The following is a 25,782-nucleotide window of genomic DNA, read 5'->3' as shown; positions in this document are numbered from 1 at the left end:
TTTACGAATCAACGAATGCTCGAGCAACTGAAGTTAGAAAAAAAAACAACTTAAGCACTCCGAGCAACCTAACTCAAGAATCCTGCTATCTATAGATACGACATTGATGACATGCAAAATTGATACATTTTAAAAAATTGTTCAGAAATCTATAGTTCTTTTTGTTCATCTGAAATTAGTGTGGTGATTGGGGAGAAAGCCAAGGGTGTGAGGTCATTAATACCATCTGAATCAGCATTGCCTGATGATTTTTCTTGCTCTGCAACAAGCATAAGCATCTCCAGGCGCTTGTCAAATTGCAAAGCACTCTCATCTCTTTGATCAAGCTCAGCAGCTTCAATTTCAAGCCATTTCTCACGTAGATCATCAAGAAGATTTCCTTGATCAGCATTTAGAGCAGATCCAGGAATGCTCGGTACAGTGGTACGAAGAGACGAGTCTCCAGACGGTGGAGGCAAAGTCAACAGTATTGCGCGGAATTCCTTAGTATCAGCAAATGTCTCAAAATTACAAGCAATGGTGTCTAGACAATATTCCCGAATCTTGACAACACCATACCTGGACAAGAACAAGTATTCAGTAGAAATACAGATAAAACCAAAATATGATCTGGGTTACTGTTTGATTGACTTGAAAAGAAAACTGAAACATTATTATTATTTTGTAAAGAACATGTACAAAAATGTTACAATATATAGAGAGATTAATGGGCTTAAACGAATAAACTCAAATCCTAGAAAATAAGGAAATACTAATCGGGCTAATAAAGGAAATAAATAATTACATATACTTTCTATATTTACAACACTCGAGAAATGGATATTTATTATTCTCAGCTTACTAGTAAATTCTTGAAACCTGGTAGTAGGAAATTCCTAGGTCATCAGCTAGTTGACGATTAGGAGGAATATATGGAGTAGTGAATTTAGACGAGAGCATGACAGACCCATCTGACAACTTGACATCCATCATGGCCCTGCGACTCTCTTCACTCCTAGCAGCGTGAAAAACTTCAAAAAAAGAAGGTAATTTTTCCTTACCAAGAATCTAAACCTGAATGAGGTCATACTCAGAGTCGAGTTCGCAAAGAAAGTCAAAAGATTTGATTCCTTTAAACTAAGGTGACTAGTGCGGTTGAATCCTTGCTACACTCTATTTTCAAATTTCATACTGATCAAGCTCGGTCCACAACCTATTCATAATGCCATAATATTCTATCGCAAAGAGGAAGGCTTACTTGGTAGAAAAAATCCTATTCCTCAAATCATAACAGGTGGCAGCATCTTACTTCATGTAGTAAGTCTGCTTGAGAACATCCTAAATCTCGAGAGCAATAGGTAAGAACGTGTAATGTTGCTTACTTCATGAGTCATAAAATTCCATAGCCACGTCATAATAAGAGAGTCTTCATCATCCCACTCAATGAACATTGGATCTGTTTTGGCAAGGACAGACCCTCAAGATGAGCAACCTTACGACGTCCCCTAAGGATTGTATAAGTTGGGACCATTGTAAATAATTCTTGTCATTGAGACAATAATTTTGATGGAGAGTGGAAAGATCATTTGGATTTCAGAGGAGCCATGGTTTGTGCATCGGGTTGTGTAGTAGACTGTGGTATCATCTCGGTGCGTTAACGTCTGACACAGTCCTTAAAGGTAAAAAAGAATCGTTAGACACAAAAACAACAGGGTAATTACCATAGAAATCTCTAGTTGTCCCAAACAGTGATGAAAACATCAAATTAAGCAAAAGGGGCCTGGGCGAACAAAAAAAATTCGATTTTTATAGTGGGATCAAATACCCATGACCTAGTGCCTGATCAAGAAGGTAAGGGCATATCTGGACTCGAGAGGCGACCACAACCGCGTGGGGGCTGATGAGAAATGGTGACGTAACACACCGGGACATGGGCAACGTGTTAGTATCAGGCACAGAGAATAGGAGCCGCACATGGGGGCGCGTGAGAGCTCCAATGACGGTGGGCTTCCAGTGGCTGGCCAATAAGGACAGCCTGACGCCGTCTGTGGCTCATTAGAGATGAAAAGTCATAGGAAAATCAGTTGAGCGGAATCTTGACCATTGTGGAAGCTTGTAAGCGCGATTGTAGACCCATGGGTCTTCTCCTGGTGGTGAAACTATTGTAGATCAATAAATCGGGAAGCTTAGAGATGAAAGGTGGTCTTCTCCATCCAAAAGGTTAAAAAACCACTCCCTATTAAACCCTGACTGGTGAGGGTAAGGGTGAGGACAATTCTTTTACGTAGCCTTACTTTTGCATATTTACAAAGGGGATGTTTTCCTGATTCGAACCTATAACAACCCGCATTGTCAAGTTAGGTTAAACAAGGAAATCAAGCAAGTGTTCAGGAGATCAAGTAAGTGTTTAAGGAAGTTGTGACAAGTTATAACAAGTAATGATCAAATGATCATAAAATTATAGGATAAGATGGACAAGGATACAGTTCATTTCAAACAAGTCAATTAGGACTCAAATTGTAATATTTGCTAAGTTTAGGGGTCAAAGTATAAATATGAGAAAGTTTAAGGACCATTTTCTTATCTGGCAAAACTTGGTCTAAACTTTAATTAGATGGTGTAATTAGATTCCTTAGGAAATTTTAAGGATTTTAAGTGATTTTAAATTAAGTTAATTATGGCTAGATTAATTGTTAAAATTATGTCAAAGTTTCATTACAACTAACCAACAGGAAATAAACTAACCTAGAGCTTTGGAAAAATCAAATTTAGTTGTTTTTGATATTTGCACAAGTGTAGGTCGGTTGTCCTTGCTTGTTGGCCACGCACATCTCTTTCTTTTTCCTTGTTATGTTGGCTGAATGTGTGGTGAAGCAAGAAAGCAAATGAATACAAGCTTTGACAAGTCAAAGTAGTAAAAAGGAACCAATAAGAACTTGAGTTGAAAAGTCAAAATTAGTGTGCTTGATATTTTCTTCTTTCTAAATCGGTTCTTTCTCTTTAAAAGAACACAAAATCTGCACTCTTCTTCTTCTAAAAACCGTGAGCACATGGAAGAGAAAGAGAGCTTGACAACTTGAGTTTTATCCACTAAATTCATAGCTTCTTGTGTAATCTAGTATTCAAGTGCAGGTCCTATTTTGCAATAACTTGTAGAAATAATATAAAAAGGTTAAAGACTTGTTTAAATGACATGAATTGGCAAAGTTTAAGTGTTGGAATAATTATGTGAGTCATCTTTAAGTTAGTTTTGAAATTAACATATAAACATATTGATTTCTTCAATTACAAGTCACAAGTATACGGTGGTTAATAGTACCTTTATGACTTCAGATCAAGAGAGTCGACATTGAAAGATCAAGTGGCAAGTGAAGGATAGTTTGTATTTCAAGTTACTTTTCAAGGAAAGCTTTTAACATGTAAGCTCTTGGTTTAGGTGTTTTCTCCCTTATGTTGTTCCACCATGGTCCAGTAGGATTATGGTTCACATGGTATATGTTGTGATAAATGTAAATATATAGTATAGTTGCATTCATGTAGCTCATGCATCTGAAATGATATAATATGAAATAGTATGAAATGAAATGATATGATATAATATGGTGTGGTGTGATATGATGTGGTAGGTGGATAGTGGGTTCTGATCAGTGAACGCATACATGTGTGATCTTCCAACGAGATACAACTCTTGGAAGTGGCTCCATAGGGATACAGCCCATAGATTATCATGTATAATCTCTTTGCGGGTTACAGCCCCCCTGGAGGTATATGTTAGAATATCTTTACGGGATACAGCCCCTGGAGATATAGGTTACGATTTCTTTGCAGGACACAACCCCTGGAGGTATATGTTAGAATCTCTTTGTAGGAGACAACCCCTGGAGTATAGCTCTAGAAGTCTTATGTATGTGTATGAAATATATAAGCTATGTGATCTAACCTTTCATGCAAGAAGTGAAATCATAGGTGAAGACTTCTCCATAAACCCAAAGTTTATTGAGATTCATTCTCACCCTGCGTTATGGGGTTATATTTCAGGTACTCCAGTAGCAAGGGAGCCCTCTAATGGCAAGAGGCACGCACATGTGACTAGAGGATTCCGGCTAGAGCAGTTTATAGCTTTGATGCTTTGTATAGCATGAGTTGTAGGTGATCATACAGGTTATAGTCAGATGTTCTTTTGTGAGACATATGTAGCCTCGTGTACTTTTAGACCGAGGATATGTTTATATACATGTATGTACTTATATATTGAGTGTGGATATCAATAATGGCACAAAACCATATGCTGATTTAGGTATATAAGATGGATTGGACTTTTCTGTATTACAAGAACAAGACAAGTTAGTGGGGTATGACCCTGTATAGTCTAATTTACAGATGTCATGCTTTCCGTAAGACACTATTTGGAATGGTACAGGATATCATATTTGGATGGTATATTGACCGTTCAAGACGGTTATTGTAAATTAAGTTAAAGAGTCTGTAGAGGTATGAGACTATACAGATTATAATAGCAATAATAATAGTAATAATAAATTTAAAGAAAAAAAAAGTTAAGTCATGAAGTTACTAAGATCTATTTTGATACTTTGGTTTTAAATCTTCCACTTCAAAATTTAATTATTCTACGCTTTAAGTACCATATGTATGTTAACAACCCGTGATTCAAGATGGGGCGTTACGAAACCCGTTACCTCTCGGTCCAAAAGGTCCCAATTTTTTTTTTCCAATGGAGCAAGGTGACCGAAGATCATCAGAATAGGGTTTCGCAATCAAGGTGATGACTGCAAAAGCAAGAGTGGCCCCCAGATCAAGAGCTCTGATACCAACTTGAAAAAAAAATTGAAATATTATTGCTATTGTGTAAAGAACATGTACAAACGATTACAATATATATATAGAGACTAATGGCTTAAAGGAATAAACCTAAATTCTGAAATATAAGGAAATATTAATCTGGCTTATAAAGGAAACAAATAATTATAGATAATTTTCATATTTACAACAAATTGTTGATCTAAATATATTTTCAACACATTATGTAATATCATGAGAACAAAGATCAATTATCATGTGGTAAATAAGGAACGTATGTAAGTCACTGCAGAACAACCTACAATACTTTGCAGTTAGGATTTCGGCATCATTTAATAAAAACATGATTTCCTTTTATAACACAATCTTAAGCTCAATTTGTGCACTGACGACAGAATTAGGGTTAACATCAACATCAACTACACCTTTATCCCAAATTAATTGGGGTCGGTGGTAGATGAACTCAAATAAAAGATACGAAAAGGTTGAAAAAAGATAAAAAATAAAAATAAAAATAAAAAATAAAATAGTAATAATATTTATATATATATAATTATAAATATAAAAGTAGTAAAAGAAGGGAAAAAGAAAAAGAGGGGGAAATGAAGAGGAAAATGACTAAAAAAGGACCATCCGGAACATAGGAATAACAACAAGTCTAACCCTCCACAATGCTTATAGCTTTTCTCCATTCCGTTCTAGGGCACACCGTCCGCCAATCTATATCCCACTACATTAAGTCTTGTTTTACTACCTTCCCCAAGTAAGTTTCGGTCTACCTCTACATTTCTTTGTGTTGAGCTCTTGGTAACAAACTTTTGTTCTTATGGGAGCATTCATGGGCCTTCTCATTACGTGCCCAAACCACCTCAATTTATGTTCTCTCATTTTTCAGCCATCAGTAGTACTCTTACCTTTCGTCGAATATCTTCATTTCTTATCTTATCCATCCTCGTATAACCACACATCCACCTTAACATCCTCATCTTTGCTACTCCCATTTTATGCTCATGTTGCCTATGTGCTGGCCAACATTCAACTCCATATAGCATTGCAGGTCTTACTGCTGTTCTATAGAATTTTTCTTTTAACTTAAGGGGAATTTTGCGGTCACACAAAAACCCAGATGCACTATGTCATTTCATCCACCCTGCTCTGATTCTATGATTTACATCCTCATCAATCTCTCTACCTTTTTGCAAAATGGATCCCAGATATCTAAAAGCATCTTTCTTGGGTATCTCTTGACCACTTAGATGCAAAGGATCTTGTCTACATCTCTTACCAGAGAAAACTCACACTTCAAATACTCAGTCTTGCTCTGACTTAACCTGAATCATGTAGATTCCAACGTGCTTCTCCACAATTCAAGTTTTCTATTAACATCGTCTTTGTTCTCACAAATAAGGACAACATCATCTGCAAAAAGCATACACCGTGGCATTTCCTCTTGAATATCTTTTGTTAGTTCATCCATAACTAATGCAAAGAAATAAGGACTTAGAGCCGAACCTTGGTGTACACCTACCGTGATAGGAAAAAAACTTGATGTTCCGTTACAAGCTTTCACACATGTAGTAGCCCCATCATACATATCCTTTATTGCCTTTACATACTTTGTTGGTACTTTTTTCTTCTCAAGAACCCACCATAAAACTTTCCTTGAAACCCTATCATATGATTTCTCAAGATCTATGAACACCATAGGTAAGTCCTTCTTCTTTTCTCGATATTTTTCCATTAATTGTCGCATCAAGAAAATGGCTTCCATGGTACATCTTCTTGGCATAAATCCAAATTGATTTACAGAAACCTTGGTATCTCTCCTCAAGCGATGTTCAATAACTCTCTCCCACAACTTCATAGTATGGCTCATTAGCTTAATGCCTTTATAATTGGAACAATTCTGTATATCTCCCTTGTTTTTGTAAATAGACACAATCATATTTTTCCTCTATGCATCAGGCATCTTATTTGTCTGATGAATCTTATTGAAAAGATTGGTCAACCATTTTATTGCCACATCCCACAGGCCTCTCCACACTTCAATAGGGACACCATCAGGTCCCAAGACTTCATTAGTCTTCATCCTCTTTAAAGCCTCCTTAACTTCATGTGTATTAATTCTGCGCACAAATCTTCTATTCAAATCATCATAGGCGTCCTCCAAGTCCGCCTCGCTTATATCGCCATCTCCATTAAACAGCTTGTTGAAGTACTTCGTCCGTCTTTCATTTACATCTTTATCTCTCATCAAAGTTTTTTATTTTCATCCTTGATGCATCTAACTTGGGTGAGATTTTTACTTTTCTTATCCCTTATTTTTGCAAGTTTATATATACCTTTTTCACCATCCTTGCTCCCAAGATTTTTATACAAATCGGCGAAAACCATGCCTCTAGCTTCCTGCACTGCTTTCTTTGCATTCTTCTCGCCAGTCTAAACTTTTGCAAGTTCTCTTCATTAGGGCTTTTATGCAAAGATCTAAAGCATTCCTTATGTTTAATTGCCTCTTGCACCTTTCCATTCCACTACCATATTTCCTTTGTATGAAATCTATTTCCTTTGCTTTATCCCAACACCCTCCTTCCCATATTCCGAATACACATAGCCATCTCATTCCATATTGCATTTGCTCCTCCATCAAACTCACAAGGTCCTTCATGCAACATTCTTTCATTAAACTTTATTTTCCCTCCTTAAAGCTTCCACCATCTTATCCTTGGGTTCTAGGCTCTTTTGCTCATTGTAAATACTTTGTTGAACCGAACCTCCAAGACTACCAGCTTATGTTGCGTAGCGACACACTCTCCAGGGTAGACCTTACAGTCGACACAAGAAGTTCAATCTTTTCTTCTAGCCATAAAGAAATCAATCTGGCTACGATTTTGGCCACTATGATATGTGATTAGATGTGACTCCCTTTTTTGAAAAAAGGTGTTCGCTAGCATCAAATTGTAGGCTAGTGCAACATTCAAGATATCTTCTCTAGTCTCGTTTCTCGTCCCATAGCCAAAACCTCCATGAATTCTATCAAAACCGTCATTGCTTTTACCAACATGACCTTTAGATCTCGTTCTAAGAAAATCTTCTCCTTTCGTGGTATCCCCCTCAAAACCTCCTCCAAGTCTTCCCTAAATTGGCTCTTATCATTTGGTTGCAATCCAACTTGTGGTGCATACACACTGAGGATATTCAAGATTAAATCACCCACTACAAGCTCAACCAAAATAATCCTTTCGCTTTTCCTTTTGACGTCAACAATTTTATCTCTGAAACTTTTATCGATCATAATTCCAACACCATTTCGACTCTTGTTTATACCTGTGTACCATAACTTGAAACCAGTTCCATCCACTTCCTTGGCCTTTTCTCCAGCCCACTTAGTTTCTTGCAAGCAAACAATATTCACTTTCCTTTTAGCAAAAACATCTGCTAACTCCCTCAATTTACCTGTTAAGGTTCCTACATTCCAGTTTCTCAATCGCATCCTTAACCGCTGGGCTGTACTTGCCTGCCACGCTCGCCCATCTGCGTGTTGGGACCCTGACATACTTCTCATCAAATCTGGGTGAAGACCTGGCGCCTTGCCTTGAGGCAAGGCTAGCACATTTATCAGTACACCCAGGGCCCGATGCAGCGCCTTACCTGTGGCAAGGGCCCTAGCCCATTTTTCGCTACACCCGGAGCCCAATGCAACGCGTCGCAATGAAGGGCACGCCCCAACGAAAAATCAGAAGGGTTCATCTCATAAATATAACTGCTTTTTATGGCCGGTTCGCTACACCAGACGCAAACCCGCCTCCTTTATCCTGGCTTGGGACAGACCATGCATGCAAGCACACATACACCTGACAACAGAGTTAGGGTAAACAAAAAAATTCACTAGAACTATTCAGTTCTTTTAAAAAGTGATATTCTTGCAAAAACTTGTGCTATCAGAATTTCCAAAGGATATTAATGATCTTTCTAGTCTTAACTTTGATCTTCCCTTTTGAATTTCTTTCTAGTCTTTTCTTTGATCTTCCCTTTTGAATTTCATCCAACTCATTCGTGTCTCAGTTATAGGTTCTATACATTTTAATATCTTAGATTATCTCATTCAACTCTAGATACTCTCATTTTAATTACTAAAATTTTGATATCTTACCACCGAATAGTCCATCATTTCATAACAGAAAGCATAGTAGAGCATATATGACAAAAAACACTGCCGACCTAAACAGATTACCCATAAATGATTTGATACCACTTGGATGAGGACAATTTACTCTTTGTCAAATTTAAATAAATTCAGAACTTCAGCTCAAGAACAGATATAAAATACTAAAGACTGCTTCAAATCAATTACCGCTATATCAGTGGAGATTTCACTAACCTATATGGCAAAACGGCTTGAATAGTACTTATTTGATTAGAGCTAATTAAACAAGCTCTACTAACATAAGTGCAGTCTAAAATAAGTTGAAATGCAATTAGTAAAGCATAAGTATTGAAAAGTATTGAAACAATTATAAAAACATAATAAGCGTAAAGAACCAGTTCAATCTAAAAGCTTAAGTTGTTGGATGAGGCTACAGTTAATAGTTTTATATTTCTCTAACACACTCCCTCACATGAGAGCCCATTGGGCTTGAAGGGTGGATGATGCATCAGGCTCAGCCTACCTGTGCTAAGAAATTCCACAAGAGAAAGTGGGGGGGGGGCGGTGAGGATCGAACCCGTGATACCGAAGCTCTGATACGATGTAAAGAACCAATTCAACCCAAAAGCTTAAGCTGTTGGGTGAAGCTACATTCAATGGTTTTATATTTCTCTAACAATAAGAAAACAAAATAAAAATGTGATGGAAAAATCCCTTCCCTCCCCCAGTGCACAAATAAAAGAAACAACAACAATTGCAGCCATCAATGTAAGATGAAGGAGGGAGACTGGCAGAAAAGTAACATACATGTCTGCTAGAATTAACCAATGGCAAAGTTCTTCAGGTGACACCATTTCTAAGTGTGGCAACAACACATCAGCCACCGCACGCTTAAGAGGAAACAATAAGTATCTAGAAGCAACATCAAACATTTCCTCAGCCTGTTCGAAACATAATATCAATATTACACAGCAGGACAAACCACTTTTAAGAAATATACATGGATGTATAAAAACCTGATCTGGATTTATATCCTGCAAACCATCCGTGTACCTGAGCCAACAAAGAAGGCACAATAAAATTCATGATAATCATATTTGCAGCAGAAAACTGATGTACAGATACACTTATATTCTCCCGGAAACTTCATCATGTTGATGGTACTATCACAGGAACATGCACAGACACAAAATGAGCAACAAAAGCATAAACCAACACATAAAATGGTCTGGCACAAAAACAATCATGCATTAACTTAAGGCAATTTAAATAGGTTACACTCAATCTTGACAAATTGGAATCACTCAACTAGAAAAAGTACTCAAGAAACTATCACATTTATATAAAATTTTACTACCCCACAACAGTTGATTGTGTTTGGTGAGCTTGTTACATATTCCAACTTGATACACAATAAATAGGCAAAACTTTTCACCCAAATATAAATATATGTAAATGAAATGTAAGAAAGAAGCATAAATCAGATAAACCAGAATCTATAGAACAACACACAGATGCTGATCGCTATTAGCCAAATCATCTCAGGTTACCATGGCAATTAATGCCATATTAAATCCATTCAATATTTTCTATTTCCAAATTTCACAGTCAAGGGAAGAGACTTACATATATTCAATCATTTTCTCAAATGCTGCCATGCTCAAGTCATGTTCTTCAAGGCAAGGAAGCAAGTCAACAGACAACTCATCTTTCCCTTCATGGAAGTCCTTCATACGTGACAATCTTGCTTTAAAATATTCTGACCTTGAGGCTAGAATAACTTTATGGCAGCGGAAAATTTTTCTATCAACTCTTGCACAAACATCAGCAAGATCGTCAAGAGATTTAGTCATCTGCATGGCACCCATCCTAGATACCAATTTATCAATTCCATCATCTTGACCATTTTCAAAAGTGGAATTTGAAAGGGCAGTCAGAAGGATTCGATGCAAGGCTGCAGGAAGCCTGTCTTCTTCAGGAAGGGATAGACCCTGTAAAATATACCGCTTTTGAGAATTATCTACATCTCCCAATGCTTTATACTCTGCATATTTTTGATGAATCACTTCTTTCTCAAGAACTTTCTGTAGTGATTCGCATTTGCACACTTTGCAGATTCTCACAAGATCTTCCATGTCATCCACGGCAATCTCCAATCTGTCTGAATAAAAGAAGTGTATGAGACTATAAAGTGCAGGATATGACAACTTTTCCCTCGAGAATCTTACTTCGCTGCGCTCTTTCCAATCAGTCTCAAATTTTTTCTTGAAAAATGGTGACCTTGCACTTAAAATGACTCTGTGAGCTTCAATAGGTCTTCCTTGTACAATAAAAACCACATCTGTAGGAAAGTTGCTGCAACTGAACCCCTGAGTGGATGAAATACCTATTCAATTATGACAGATATTGAGTTCCAAAGCATTTATATATGCAACATTATTTTTTTGAAAAACATTGCCACGAATAGCCATTTACTTTATAACAACCTAAGTCGAATTTCCTCTTCGCATCTGCTCCCTATCTCACATGAGAGAGAGAGAGAGAGAGATGATGGAGAATAAACAAGCTTTCTTTATCTGTCAATGTAGAGTTTTAGTAGTTGATTCTTAAATCTGTATTTTATTTAAGACTGTTAGAGATATATAAGACCATTAATGTAGCCTCAGCTAACAGCTTAAGCTTTTGGGTTGAATTGGTTCTTTACATGGTATCAGAGCTTCGGTGTCCCGGGTTCGATCATCGCCGCCCCCATTTTCTTTGTGGAACTTCTTAGCACAGGTAGGCTGAGCCTGATGCATCATCCACCTTTCAAGCCCAATAGACTCTCTTGTGAGGGGGCTTGTTAAAGATATATAAAACCATTAATGTAGCCTCACCCAACAGTTTAAACTTTTGAGTTGAATTGATTTTTTACAAAGACAACTAGTTACTCAAGAGTCATTGTTCTATGTATTTGATAAGTTGATTATGTCTAAGAAAGTCCAATATCATAATTCGGGGACCAAGCAATTAACATTAATATAGAAGTCAGTTCAAATAGGAAATAAAAACGCATATTTTCCGTTTTTATTTCCTACAGTTCAAAATCATTTATTCAGCCACTTAAGGGTTCAGTCAGTTCAAGATACATATTGTGCCTATATATAGTGATTCTGATAGACCACAATTAAAAGGGGAGTGTAGTAGGAAAAAGGGAAGGACCTCAGGAGATCCAAATTAAAAGATGCTGATGTGGACTGGCATGGAGTGTGTGAGTTTGTTAGGAATATTATAAAAGCTGTTAGGAGGAAATATATAGGGGAACCAACGGGTAGTGAGGGGTTATTGATGAATTTGGATAATTTTGGGTTATTCGGAGAAAACTGACCTCTCCAAGTGTTTGTGATGTATTTTTCTTTTCCATTTACTATTTCCATTGTTAACATGTAATTTTCCAGTTACTCTATACGAAATACAAGCATATCCATTTGTTGTAAATAATAATATTATTTTATTTATTAGTATATTCTATGTTTCTCTAGAATCTTCTTTGGGCTTAGTCCAATAGGTTATTCAGTCTCTTTAAATAGAGATCCCTTCGTACAATTGTAAAATACACTCCAATATAAAATTTACGATCTTACTCCAAGGTATGGGACTTGGAGTCCCACATTGAAAAAATAAGGTTCTGGTGTGGGGTTTATATAGATTTTGGACTCTCCTACCTCATGAGCTAGCTTTTGGAGTGAGGTTCTCCTAAGATTCGTATCAGTTGACATCAGAGCCTTCCACTATGTCTCCCAGTTACAATCGAGCGGCGCGAGTGATGACGTTGACATTGCAGTGTTCGTCTAGGGCTAGTAAAAGACTAGCGCAAAGCTAGCCCGTATGGGTGCCGGGGCTGCAGAGCGTAATGAAATGTTACAATCTTACTCCAAGGTATGGGACTTAGAGTCCCACATTGGAAATATAAGGTTCTGGTGTGAAGTTTATATGAATTTTGGGCTCTCCTACTTCATGAGCTAGCTTTTGGGGTGAGGTTCTCCCCAGGTTCGTATCATAATAGAATCCTTCTTTTCAAGTTGCTACACTATTCTCTGTTACTGTTACATTTTGTTTTCTCCATTTCCTCAAACGTAAGCTTTGGTACCAAATAAACCCAAATCAAATCCAGAGAGATGTGGGAATGGTAGGAACAAGGATGGAAGGAAGCTGGGGCAATATGTGGAAGAAAAGGACCAAACCGAAAGGAATCAGTTTGATGCTATTGTAGAACACCTGAAAGATCTCAAACAACTCTTCTTGGGTCACGAAAAGGGGAAGGCAACCCTCCTCATCTGAGAAGCCCCTGGAGTTAACTATGAAAGAATCCATGAAGACTTAGGGAAACCATGAAGGTATGTCATACAAGGGATGAACCAACAACAATAACTCCGACGAGAGTCCCAACATCGTACTGGATAATTCTAATACACGAGAGATCCATGGCCAGCGGTTGGAGCTCCCAATCTTCTTAGGCGAAGAAGACCATGAGGGTTGAATTTCTCTCATTGAACGCTATTTTCAAATCAAACAATGGAAGAAGAGAACAGTTGGGATTTGCCATAATTTGTTTTGAAGGAGCAACTCTTGGGCGATTCAAATACTACGAACAATGTGTATTTCAGTCGCGGACAGAACTGAAAGAGGAGCTTCCCAGGCGATTCTATCAGGCAAAAACCTGATCCTTAGAGGAATTAATTACTCTGAGACAAGTAGGGACTGTGGCGGAATCCTAAGAACGATTTGAAGCATTAGTGGCGATGGTGGATGGGATGACCGAGGAGTGGCTGAAGGGGGTATTCAAGGTGGGGCTAAACGATGAGATCCAAGTGGAAGTAAAGCTGTTAGAACCAAAAGATTTGGATGCCTTGATGCGGCTGGCCCAAGCTATGAAGGCACAAAATCAGGCCTCGAGAGGAAAGGCCTGTTTCTGTAGAATATTCTATAGTCTTTTTTAGAGTCTAGTCTCTTTGATTAGTGTGATGCCTCTTCGTTTGTTGTGTACTTTTATTTATTTATTACTTCAACTCCTTAACTACCTTGTAATCTGTATATATAGAACTCTTTGGGTGTCAATCAATATATGAAAAAACATTTCTATATGAAAAAACATTTTTGTCTTATATTGCATCATGGTATCAAGAGCAGGTTATCCTGTGGTCATCTTGTAAACCACCTCCACGTCCTCTCTTTTTTTCCATTTTTTTACACTGTTCGTATTCTATAACCCAGATCTCATATCTGGACCGCTCCAATCACGAAACCAAGGCCACCACTAGACTCAGAAGCCATTTCCGAGTCGACCCACGTCAGCCCCGTCGCCGGAAAGTCAGCCACGCGCCGCCACTGCAGAGCAGCCTCTCCGGCGCTTGTGAGCCACGCGCCGCCCTGCCGGTCTCCGTTTGACACGCGGCTTTCACAGATCAACTCGCCTGGCCTCCCTCTTCCTGTTCTGAGGGTTTAAATCACGATTGGAGCACTTTTTTGGCTGGGTCCTGTTGTTTCCTCTTTGTCAAGCTCATCAAGCTTTGTTCTGAACATTATTCTTTTTTTTTTAGCAATGGAAGATGAAAATAATGAGGCAACTAGCCATGTTGCTCAACAAGGTATGGCATTCCATGTTGATCGTAGTAGTCGTTGGATTCTTGATTCCGGAGCTTCTGATCATATGACAGGTAATGCAACCTTGTTCTATTCTTATACCCCTTATTATCACCAGTCACGAATAAGGACTGCTGATGGTAGTTTCTCTAATATTGCGGGAAAGGGATCCATTAAGCTCTCTGAACATATTACTCTGAATTCTGTCCTTCATGTCCCTTCTCTTACTTGCAACCTTATTTCTATTAGTAAACTTTCCTCTGAATTGCATTGTATTGCTAAATTCTCTGCCAAAACCTGTGTTTTTCAAGAACAGGATTCGGGGCTGATGATTGGCAGTGCTAGAGAGGAAGAAGGGCTTTACTATTTTGAAGAAGATTCTCATGAAAAGAGATTTTTTGCAAATCACTCTTTATGTTTATCAGATGATTGTAATGATGTTTTGTTGTGGCATCGTCGTTTAGGACATCCAAATTTCTTTTATCTTCAAAAGCTGCTTCCAAACTTATTTATCAATAAAAAACCAAGTTCCTTTTGTTGTGATGATTGTCAATTTGCAAAACACTCTCGTGTTTCTTATTCCCCCAGAGATTATCATGTTTCATCTCCATTTACATTGATTCATAGTGATATTTGGGGACCAGCTCGTGAAAAAAATATATCTGGAGCTCGTTGGTTTATTACCTTCATTGATGATCATTCCAGAGTATGCTGGGTATATCTTCTAAAGGATAAGTCTGAAGCTGCAGCCACTTTTAAAAACTTTCATGCTATGGTACAAACTCAATTCCAGACTTCTATCCAAATCCTGCGAACTGACAACGGTACTGAATATTTCAATTCTGTTCTTGGTGATTTCCTAACCAAGCAAGGTATTATCCATCAAAGTTCTTGTCCTAACACCCCTCAACAAAATGGGGTGGCTGAAAGAAAAAATAGACATCTCATTGAAGTTGCTAGAGCCCTCTTGTTTACAATGCATGTCCCTAAATACCTGTGGGGGAGGCTGTCTTGACTGCCTCATATCTCATCAATCGAATGCCCTCTCGTGTCCTGAATTTTCATTCTCTCATATCTTGCCTTACCCGCTCTTTTCCCTCCTTTCGGGCTCTATCTTACCTTCCTCCAAAATTGTTTGGCTGTGTGGTTTTTGTTCATATTCCTCCACATCAAAGGTCCAAACTTGATCCTAAGTCTGTTAGATGTGTCTTCATAGGATATCCTCCTAATCAAAAAGGTTACAAGTGCTACTCACCTTCTCTTCGAAAGGTCTTTGTTTCTATGGATGTTACTTTTTATGAAACACAATCATTTTTTCCCTCGACTTCTCTTCAGGGGGAGTCTATTAGTGTAAATGAAGACAAGTCTTGGATTCCAAATAATTCTACTGTCTTACCTTTACCCTTGGAAACATCTATTGTTCCTCTACCTTTGAAGACAGGGGGAGTTAATGTACAGGAGACAAGGACAGCAACTGTACCAGAGACTGGAGATCCTCCCGGTAAATGGGGAAAATTCTACAGCAGGCGTAAGTCTCCTCAAGATCCTCTAGACTGCCAGGATTCTGACCCGAGTCCTAGTTCCAGCAATCCACTTGAGAACACTGGTACAACTAACCTAGATATGTGTATTGCCCTTCGAAAGGGTACTAGATCTTGCACTGCTCATCCTATTTCTCATCACATTTCATATGAAAAGTTATCTCCAGGTTTTCGTGCTTTCAACACTATATTAGACGGTACAAAAATACCAAAAAATATCCAAGAGGCACTTAATGACCCTAAATGGAGGGATGCAGTCTTTGAAGAAATGGATGCACTCAGAAAAAATGGAACTTGGGAGTCCGTGGCACTTCCCAGAGGAAAGAAAACTGTAGGTTGCAAATGGGTATTCACAATAAAATTTAATGCAGATAACAGCATCAACAAATATAAGGCCAGATTGGTTGCCAAAGGATTTACTAAGACTTATGGGATAGACTATCAGGAGATGTTTGCTCCCGTTGCCAAACTTAACTCTATTCGAGTCCTACTGTCACTTACTGCCAACCTTGATTGGCCCTTGCATCAATTGGACGTAAAGAATGCCTTCTTAAATGGGGACTTACATGAGGAAGTTTACATGGATCCACCACCTGGTTTTGAGGAGGGAGATGGTTCAGTATGCATGTTGAAGAAGTCTCTTTATGGACTTAAACAATCCCCTAGAGAGTGGTTTGACAAGTTTACTCGTGCTGTTAAAGGAAGAGGATTTATCCAAGCTCAGATTGATCACACTTTATTTTTTAAACACTCCGATAGTGGTAAAATTGCTATCCTCATTGTTTATGTTGATGACATAATTGTCACAGGTGATGACTGGGAGGAAATAAAATCTTTAAAGGGGGGTTTAGCTAATCAGTTTGAACTGAAGGACCTTGGATCACTCAAATATTTCCTTGGAATGGAAGTTGCTCGTAGCAAGGCAGGAATCTTCTTATCTCAGAAGAAATATATCCTAGACCTGCTACAAGAAACAGGTATGCTTGGGTGCAAGCCTGCAGAAACTCCAGTTGAACCCAATATTAAATTGGGAATTGAAGATGGAGAAGATGTTGACAGGGAGTTGTACCAAAGGTTGGTAGGAAAGCTGATCTACTTATCTCACACTCGGCCTGATATTGCATTTGCAGTTAGCATGGTTAGCAAATTCATGCATTCTCCTAAGGAAAAACACCTTAGTGCGGTTTATAGAATCCTCAAGTACCTCAAAAACACCCCTGGTCGAGGAATGCTCTTTAAAAAAGGACACAAGAGGATGATATAAATCTATACAGATGCTGATTGGGCTGGCTCTGCAATGGACCGAAGATCCACTTCAGGATATTGTACCTATGTCTGGGGAAATCTTGTGACCTGGAGAAGTAAGAAACAAACTGTTGTTGCCAGAAGCAGTGCAGAAGCAGAATTTCGGGCGCTAGCCCATGGCATTTGTGAAGGAATCTGGTTAAGAAGACTCCTTGAAGAATTAAAGATATCTTATTCTCTACCTGTCAGACTCTATTGTGATAATAAGGCTGCTGTTAGTATTGCTCAAAATCCTGTTCATCATGATAGAACCAAACATGTGGAGGTTGATCGTCACTTTATCAAAGAAAAATTGGAGGAGGGTAGTGTATGTTTGTCATATATGCCTACCAAGGAGCAAACAGCCGACATTCTCACCAAAGGGTTACACAAACCCATCTTTGAGGATTTAATTAGCAAGTTGGGGATGATCAATATTTATCTCCCAACTTGAGGGGGAGTGTAGAATATTCTAGAGTCTTTTTTAGAGTCTAGTCTCTTTGATTAGTGTGATGCCTCTTCGTTTGTTGTGTACTTTTATTTATTTATTACTTCAACTCCTTAACTACCTTGTAATCTGTATATATAGAACTCTTTGGGTGTCAATCAATATATGAAAAAACATTTCTATATGAAAAAACATTTATGTCTTATATTTCATCAGTTTCCTTAATAGTCCACGGGTTGTCAATACGGGTTAGGGATTTTCAAAATGGTCGAATTGGGGGGAAATCAAATACCCATTCCCCTACCAAATAAGGGACAGGGATTTGAAAAGCAAGTTGAATCAAGGAGAAACCAAATACCCACGACCCTAACGAAACAAAACACTTATAAGTCTGCCAATACCAGTCTTTGCATCTTCTTCACAGTTCTTTCCTCAACAACAAAAACGTAATAATTTCCAGTACATCAGATGACATCAAACACAACAACCTCATGCGTTAGTTGCTACTCAATTAGGTCTGTTACCTACACCTACATTTGTATTGTTAATGGAATGGTTATCAAACTCTTGTGCATCCTATCATATAACTGGAGGACCTCAGAATCTTATTCAAAGTCAAGAATTTTCTAGTTTAGAACATATCCTTGTTGGCAATGGATAAGGTTTGCCCATTAAGGCTATTGATGCATCTTCCTTTACTTTTCCTTATGATTCTCAAACTCGTTTACATCTCAAAAATCTACTTCTAGTTCCTTCTATTACAAAGAATTTAAGTAGTGTGAGCAAATTTGCAAGGGACAATCTAGTTTACTTTGAATTTCATCCTAACGAGTGCATTGTTAAATCTTAGGTCACACATAAGGTTTGTTACAAGGTGCAGTGGTCTCTGATGGTCTTTATCACTTTCCTAACATCCATCTTCTCTAAGATAACATCTCAGAGGCAACTTCTGGGACAAGGAAACTTTGTTCTACTTCTAGTTCTGTCACGTCTTCAAAGTTAGTTGATGTAAACACAACAACGTAACTAGTAGTCATTTGTTCAGTGTAATAATCTTGTTTTTGCTAGTGTAAAAGGGAAAACTCGAACACACAAGGTTCCTTGACTTGCAAGGGTAGGGGTGAGGGTTGATTGTACACAGCCTTAACCATGCATTTTTTCCAAAGATGTTGTTTCCCAAACTCGAACCTGTGACCTTCCAATTACAAGGAGCGACCTTACCACTGCTACAAGGCTTGTCATCTAAAACCACTTCCCATTAAACCCCAACTAACAAGAGTAAGGGTGAGGACAGTCCTTGTACACATCCTCACCCTTGTATATTAGCAAAAAAAAAGTTTCCCAAATTCAAAACCCATGACCTTTTAATCACAAAGGAGTAGCTCTACCACCGCTCCAAGGTTTGCTCTTTTTTAATTATGATGACTACACACTCATCTATTTCTCTGTAGCATTGTCGCTTGGGACATCCACATCTAGAATCTCTCAAACATGTACTCAAAATCCTATAATATCCAATGCAATAATAATAAAATTTCTGAAAACTTCAGCTTGTTGTGTGGCAAAGTCACATGGACTCCCTCCCTCGTTCTCTCAAACTCTCTATGAAAAACCCTTTGAGCTAATATATTGTAATTTATTGGGACCTTCACCAATAAAATCAACTTTGGGCCATTCTTACTATGTTTCATTTGTGGGTTCTCACACAAGGTACACCTGGTTCTATCCATTAAAATAAAAATCAAAAGCTTTATCATTATTCAAACAATTTCACACCTTAATTACAAACCAATTCCAACTAGCTATCAAAGCACTTACATATAGGGGTGGAGAGTTCGGACCTTTTACCCAGTATCTTAATCTACATGGCATTGTTCATCGTGTAGCATGTCCTTATACACATCATCAGAATGGTGTTGTTGAACGAAAACATAGGCATATTGTTGAGACTGGTTTAACCTTGTTAGCTCTTTCTTCTCTTCCTATGCGACTTTGGGATTATGCCTTTATTTCTGCCACATATCTATTCAATAGACTGTCATCTGCTGCTATCAATTTTGAAGTTCCCTTTACTAAACCTCTTAAATAAATATTTGATTATAGCTTTCTCAAGGTATTTGGATGCATCTGATTTCCTTTCCTTAGGCCGTATAAAAACCACAAATTGTAATTCAGATCTAAGGCGTGTGTTTTCCTTGGCTACTCAGTTAATTACAAGGGTTAGCTCTGTTTGAGTTCAGAAGGCAGAGTCTTTATTTCCAAGGATGTTCTCTTTAATGAATCCAGGTTTCCCAACAGCTCTTGGCTAAAGTCTGAAACACCTCATAATTCTTCTTCTATCTTTTCTGCATCAGTATCTATTCCTAGTATTACGCAGAATAATTCCTAGTAATGGTGGGTTGATTAGACATCTCAAGTATTCTGGGAGAAAAAATTGGTTCGTAGGTTCTTTGGTTTGTTGTATTCCCATTGAACTTCTTGTGTATCTTTTTCACGGCAATAAAATTCCTGTTTTAAAGCTAACCGCCACAACAAAAAACAGCCACTAATCATTAACATTGAGACTCTGCCCTTACTTTCCATCTTTTTCTCCCTCCTCTTTCGTCACTCATTTTCATCCCACAATTGAAAAATCTGCTTTTTCACATACTATGGCTCACAAGCATAAATATGACACATAACAACCACAACAATAACAAAGGGCAACCTGGTACTATAAAGCTCCCACTCTAAGTAGGATCCAGGGAAGAGTCTATACCATAACAGCCAAGCTCAGCTTGCATTTGCAAAAAATTAATTATATTATGGGTTTATTGTTTCTTTGGTAACAATAAAACGACTTCATTTTGGGATTTTGCAATTTTGGGTTGGGGGGAAAGGTACTTTTAAAATTTTAATTTATTTCACCACTATATTAGTCTTATACATAACAATTTTTTCTATAAACCCCAAAATAATGCATTCTGGTGTACAGGAGAAACATTAAACCCCTACATGAACTGAACATGTGAATTGCAGGTCATGTGGAGAAAACACTAACAGTTGTGTAGAAAAGATAAAACTCAACCTAGCTCAAATTTGTTTCATTACAACCACAAGTAATAAAGATATGTTCATAAGAGGTCACATGTTCAATTCATGTAATGAGTCTAATATAAATGCAAGGTAATATATAGCACTAAAAAGGGCTATAAGTAAAGGGAAAAAAAAAAAGAAAAAGAAAAAGGTGTTATATATATATACCGGGAATTTGAAAGTAAGGATCAGCGAGGAGGTAGTAAGAGCGGTTAGCTTCGGAGGCCAAGAAAGTGTCCCTTAAAGAGGCCTGTAATGGGCCCAATGGCGGTGGACGGGCCTCGAACGCCTTTAGGAGTTTTCGGACCTTCAAATTCAGTGCGGCGTAGTGGCACCGGTCGCCGTCGAAGGTGTGTTCGGAGCATATGGCGCCGCTCTCCAGGAGCATGCGGGCGGCGTCGAGGTGGCCGGCGAGGCAGGCGTAGTAGAGTGCGACGGAGTCCCACTGGTCTCGCGCATTCACGTTCACGCCTGACTCCAGCAGGTACCGGAGACGCTCAACGTCGCCCGCACGTGACGCCTCGAATACGTCGCCGTTTGGGACCTTCTTCAGAGGAACCGATGACCCGAAATCCGACGGGTCAAGGTCGATGCCGTCGTCGATGAATGCCATCGGGTCGGGTTTTTTATTTGGATATTTGTGTAATTCGGATTGAGGAAATGAAACTATGGTTTAGTTTGGGTGTTGCTTGTTTGTGTTCTGGTTCGGTGGTTGGTAGTGTTGGTCTTTGTTTTCGGAGGTTTTAACAATCTTCTAAAACCATTATTTGGCAACTTTGATAGGGTGTGTTCTTCAATATTTGTGTTGATATTTAAATCGGGAAGGATATTGTAACAATCAAGTTGTGCTACTATCATGTTACTACCAATCAATTTCATCGTTAGATCAATTATGTTGATCCAACCGTTATATTTATTTCTATCTTTGTATGGTCATGATTTCTCAAATTTAATACTTTATATTTATTTCCAGCTTTGTATGGTTATGATTTTTTTATATTTATTTCCAGCTTTGTATGGTTATGATTTCTCATATTTAATGCTTTCACTTTAAATATGGAAAATCATGACCATACAAAGATAGAAATAAATATAATCGTTGGATCAACATAATCGATCTAACGATGAGATTAATTGGTAGTAACATGGTAATAACACAACTCGGTTGTTACAATATCCTTTCCCATTTAAAATTATTTAAAATATTTTCTCTTTTGATAACTTTTTTAAAATTCAAAATTTAAATTTCATATAGATAAAAAAGAGTTCAGTATTAATTGGTGACAAACATCTGTATTAATATCTCACTATTTTTTCAACATTCGAATTTTAAACATGATATAGGTATAAACATCTTTATAAACCCACACATGGAAACTTTGCTGACGTGTCGCTTTGTCCTTCATTCTTAGCTTTGTGTTCACACTGAAGATTAGTTTGAAAAGTTACCTCTTTTGGAAAAAATTTATTATTTAAAAATTAAAATATTAAAAAAAAGGTGGGATAATATTTGACATTCAAAATTCTTTAGTGGCAGACAACTGTATTAATGTCCCACTAATTTTTCAATTTTAAATTTTAAACATGAAGTGGGTGGGAATATATTTAAAATTCAAAATTCATTGGTGGCAGACATTTATATTAATGACCCACTACTTTGATTGTTAAGCTATTAATTATTACAATAAAAATTAGTTCAAAAAACGAGATACTTCCTCTATAAATAGGATGTGTTGTGATGTATATTTTCCTTTGGTAATCACCTTGTTTTAACATATTCAGACCTAAACCCACATTAATAATTAGAGACTTAATTATTCAAACTTACTTAAACACTCTTCATTTAGGTTTCCAGGTTTTAGTTATCAACTAACTTCAATTCCAACCACATTAAAACCAACATGGTTGAAACCCTAGCATATCAATTCACACATATTTTCATGCTTTTACAATACCAATCATGTTCCATTTAACCATCCATCATGCTTCAAAACATATACTTTTTGGGTTCGCTTTTTCTGCAGTTACTGCATATAATTTATCTGCAGTAAGCTCAATACGACGTCGTTATGGGGCTGAAATCATGATGTTTTTGTAATTTTGATTTATTTCAGGGTTATAATAATCTTTATATTTATATATTTTTAAGATTTCAATACCAAAACGACGTCGTTTTGGAAATAAATGTAGATAACTTATCTGCATTAACTGCAGAAACATTTTTCCCATACATTTTATGCAAAACCGTTACTTTATTGATTCTTTAAATATCAATTTATTTTCACAAGTTCAAACACTTACACCAATCATTCAATTATACTTTATTATACACCAAATACACATAACATCATTCAAAATGAATTAAACATCATGGATAAATGGCTGAAACATACACAATGCATTTCCATGACTTTTATGCATTCAAACTTTAATCCAATGACATCAAACACTCAAGTACTCATTGAATCCATGTTACAAACACTCATTTAATCATTTTACATACAAACCCCAATTTAATTAGGTTTGGCTGAATTGAATGTACACAAATGACCTATGTAATTCTTTATATTTTCATCACTTAAATCATCAACAAATCATCACAAAATCCTAATTCCATCATCATTCATACATAAACACATCATTATCATACACTTAGCATGCATAGTCAAAATTACAACTTAAAGCATCAACACTTTATATGCATTTTTCTTGACATATAAACTTTTAATTAAACATACAATCACCAATTAAACATCACACCACATCAACCAACATGTAAACATCATCTAACCATATCAAACCCTAATTTACTATTCATGGCCGAATCTTGAAGTTAGGGTTAGGTTACTTCCTTGCAATTTTTTAAGAATTCAAGATGTTATCTTTAATTTACATGATTAATCAACCAAAATTCATCAATATAGAAATTCATAACAAAACCACTTCAAAATTCATCATCAACATACATAGAAATTCATGTTGAATACAAGAACATAAATGTTCATAAATCATCATCCAATCAACAAAATTGACATCAATTACCTTTATATAGCTTCCTTTAGGTACTCTTAAGCTTTTCCAACACAAAAATCAAGTAAAAACTCATCTAAAACCTTTCAAAGGTAGCACTTATACTCAAACTTTAAGAGATGATATCGTACTCAAAACAATATTTTAATGTTATTTATGATTACATGTTTCAAACGCAGTGAGTAGTTATTCCTTTTTTATCTTGAATTTTTTAAAAACAAGTCATCTTTTAAAAGGGGAAAAGTATACTCCCAAACAAATAATTAATAACCAGATTAAATGGGATATTGATACATGGAAGAATAAAAAGTAGCATCCTGTAAAAAATGTATTAATTCAATTTATTTTGTTTATTAAAAGAATATCTTTAATTCACTTTCTTTGGCTTTGGAAGTCGTTTAACAATTATTTTTTCTTAGATTAGTGAGAAGAACAGTATTTTTAAATATAGGCATAATATAAATAATAAAAACTTAAATGAAAAATATATAAAATAGAAAAAAGATATACATAATAAATTTAATATAAAATTAGAGATTAAACAAAAAAATATTTAAAATTATAAAAATATATGTATAGATGATAAAAATAATTTATATATGAAATTTAAACAAAAAATAATAAATGACATATTTATACTTTAAACGAAAATAAATTAAAATTTTAATTTAAAAAATAATACAAAAAGAGGAAAATTTTCCGTTCAAGTATTTTTTTTTAAAATAATTAACATAAATTTTTAAATATATATGTATAACCAATTTAAAAATATTAACATTACAAATTAAAAGAGAAAAAATTATTTTTTAAAAAATATGTATAATTAATGAAAAATAAATTAAATTTTAAATTTTAAATTTAAATAAAAATTTAAAAATAACATCTATCATTTTGTAAAAAACAAATTATAAAAATTTAATTACTCTAAAAATGTAAACTTTAATTTAATATATAGGAAATAAATTAAACTTTCATTCTTTTGATATAAGAGTGTAATTAACACAATTTCCTATGTCGTGAATGAATAATAGAAACTATTACTTGGAGGATGTGCACATCCTTCTATGCATGTTTCCACTATTTTTCGTGTAGGAAAATTGTTAAGCTTGTTAATAATATTTATTATTATATCTATTGAGGGAAAAAATATTTAATATTTAAAATTTAAATTTTTAAATTTGAATTTTAAACTTGATAGGTGGAAAAAGAATGCAGCATTTAATGTTTTCCACTACTTTCTTCATGAGAAATTGTTAAGCACTTTCTTCATGAGAAATTGTTAAGAATATTAATAGTATTTATTATTATGCCTACTGGGATTAATTAATATACCTATTAGAATTAATTAATTTCATTGCTGCAAAAAATAAACCAAGCGTTAATTTTTCTAAAACTTTAAAAAATAAGTTTTACCGAAATAAGTTTAGCCCTCCACCATTGTTCCTTTAGGGCTTCATAGCAAGATGAAGTTCTTGATTTCTTTTAGAGATTAACCAACCACGATTGACAAAATTTTCAATTTCTTTCCCTGAGCATCGCATGGGTAATACTCTAGTTTTTTTAATAAGGGAAATATATCTTTGTATGAAATAAATATGCAGACATAAAACGTGGGTAGGACCAATATTTTTTTCATCTTTTTCTCTTTCCTTTAGGGGTCATTTTGTAAAGGGATAAATTTTAGATTCCCAGGAAACTCAAATTAGAATCTTGGGAATTAGAATAGTGAATAAGAATCTCATGAAATAATACTATCAGGAGGGTGGTATTCTTGGATTCTCACTTGGTGGAAATTTTTTACATAATTTATGGGACATAAGTAATCCCGCTTTAATATTTTC

At 36.2% G+C, this 25,782-nt stretch overlaps 1 protein-coding gene across 2 annotated transcripts; it reads right to left on the bottom strand.

Moving 5' to 3' along the window:
• LOC133313693 (BTB/POZ domain-containing protein At2g04740) lies at positions 1-21,609 on the bottom strand. 2 transcript variants are annotated; one of them, XM_061515107.1, is made up of 6 exons: positions 21,080-21,609; positions 10,568-11,327; positions 9,958-9,994; positions 9,749-9,882; positions 4,677-4,801; positions 408-558 (listed from the first exon to the last, which is right to left on the bottom strand). In XM_061515107.1, the coding sequence occupies exons 1-6, from the start codon at positions 21,522-21,524 to the stop codon at positions 524-526; spliced, it is 1,536 nt and encodes a 511-aa protein (XP_061371091.1). In that variant the 5' UTR covers positions 21,525-21,609; the 3' UTR covers positions 408-523. The 2 variants fall into 2 exon arrangements, with proteins under 2 accessions (XP_061371082.1, XP_061371091.1); XM_061515098.1 differs by lacking the exon at positions 4,677-4,801 and having other exon boundaries at positions 1-558.
• Between the last annotated feature and the right edge of the window lie 4,173 nt (positions 21,610-25,782).

Source organism: Gastrolobium bilobum, unplaced genomic scaffold (genome assembly GCF_033153095.1).
Source record: "Gastrolobium bilobum isolate Gb01-03AN ecotype WA unplaced genomic scaffold, APGP_CSIRO_Gbil_v1 utg716, whole genome shotgun sequence".
Lineage (NCBI taxonomy): Eukaryota > Viridiplantae > Streptophyta > Magnoliopsida > Fabales > Fabaceae > Gastrolobium > Gastrolobium bilobum.
Note: the sequence above shows the minus strand (reverse complement) of the source record. Positions and strands in the feature narration are given on the sequence as shown.

What these genes read in the sequence shown, in the direction of transcription:
- LOC133313693 (XM_061515098.1), bottom strand. Translation starts at nt 21,524, where the DNA reads ATGGCATTCATCGACGACGGCATCGACCTTGACCCGTCGGATTTCGGG. An exon ending in GAGAAAATGATTGAATATAT is followed by an intron (nt 9,995 to 10,567) that starts GTAAGTCTCTTC and finishes TTGTTGGCTCAG; the next exon opens with GTACACGGATGGTTTGCAGG. An exon ending in TGGTTAATTCTAGCAGACAT is followed by an intron (nt 559 to 9,748) that starts GTATGTTACTTT and finishes GTTCTTGTCCAG; the next exon opens with GTATGGTGTTGTCAAGATTC.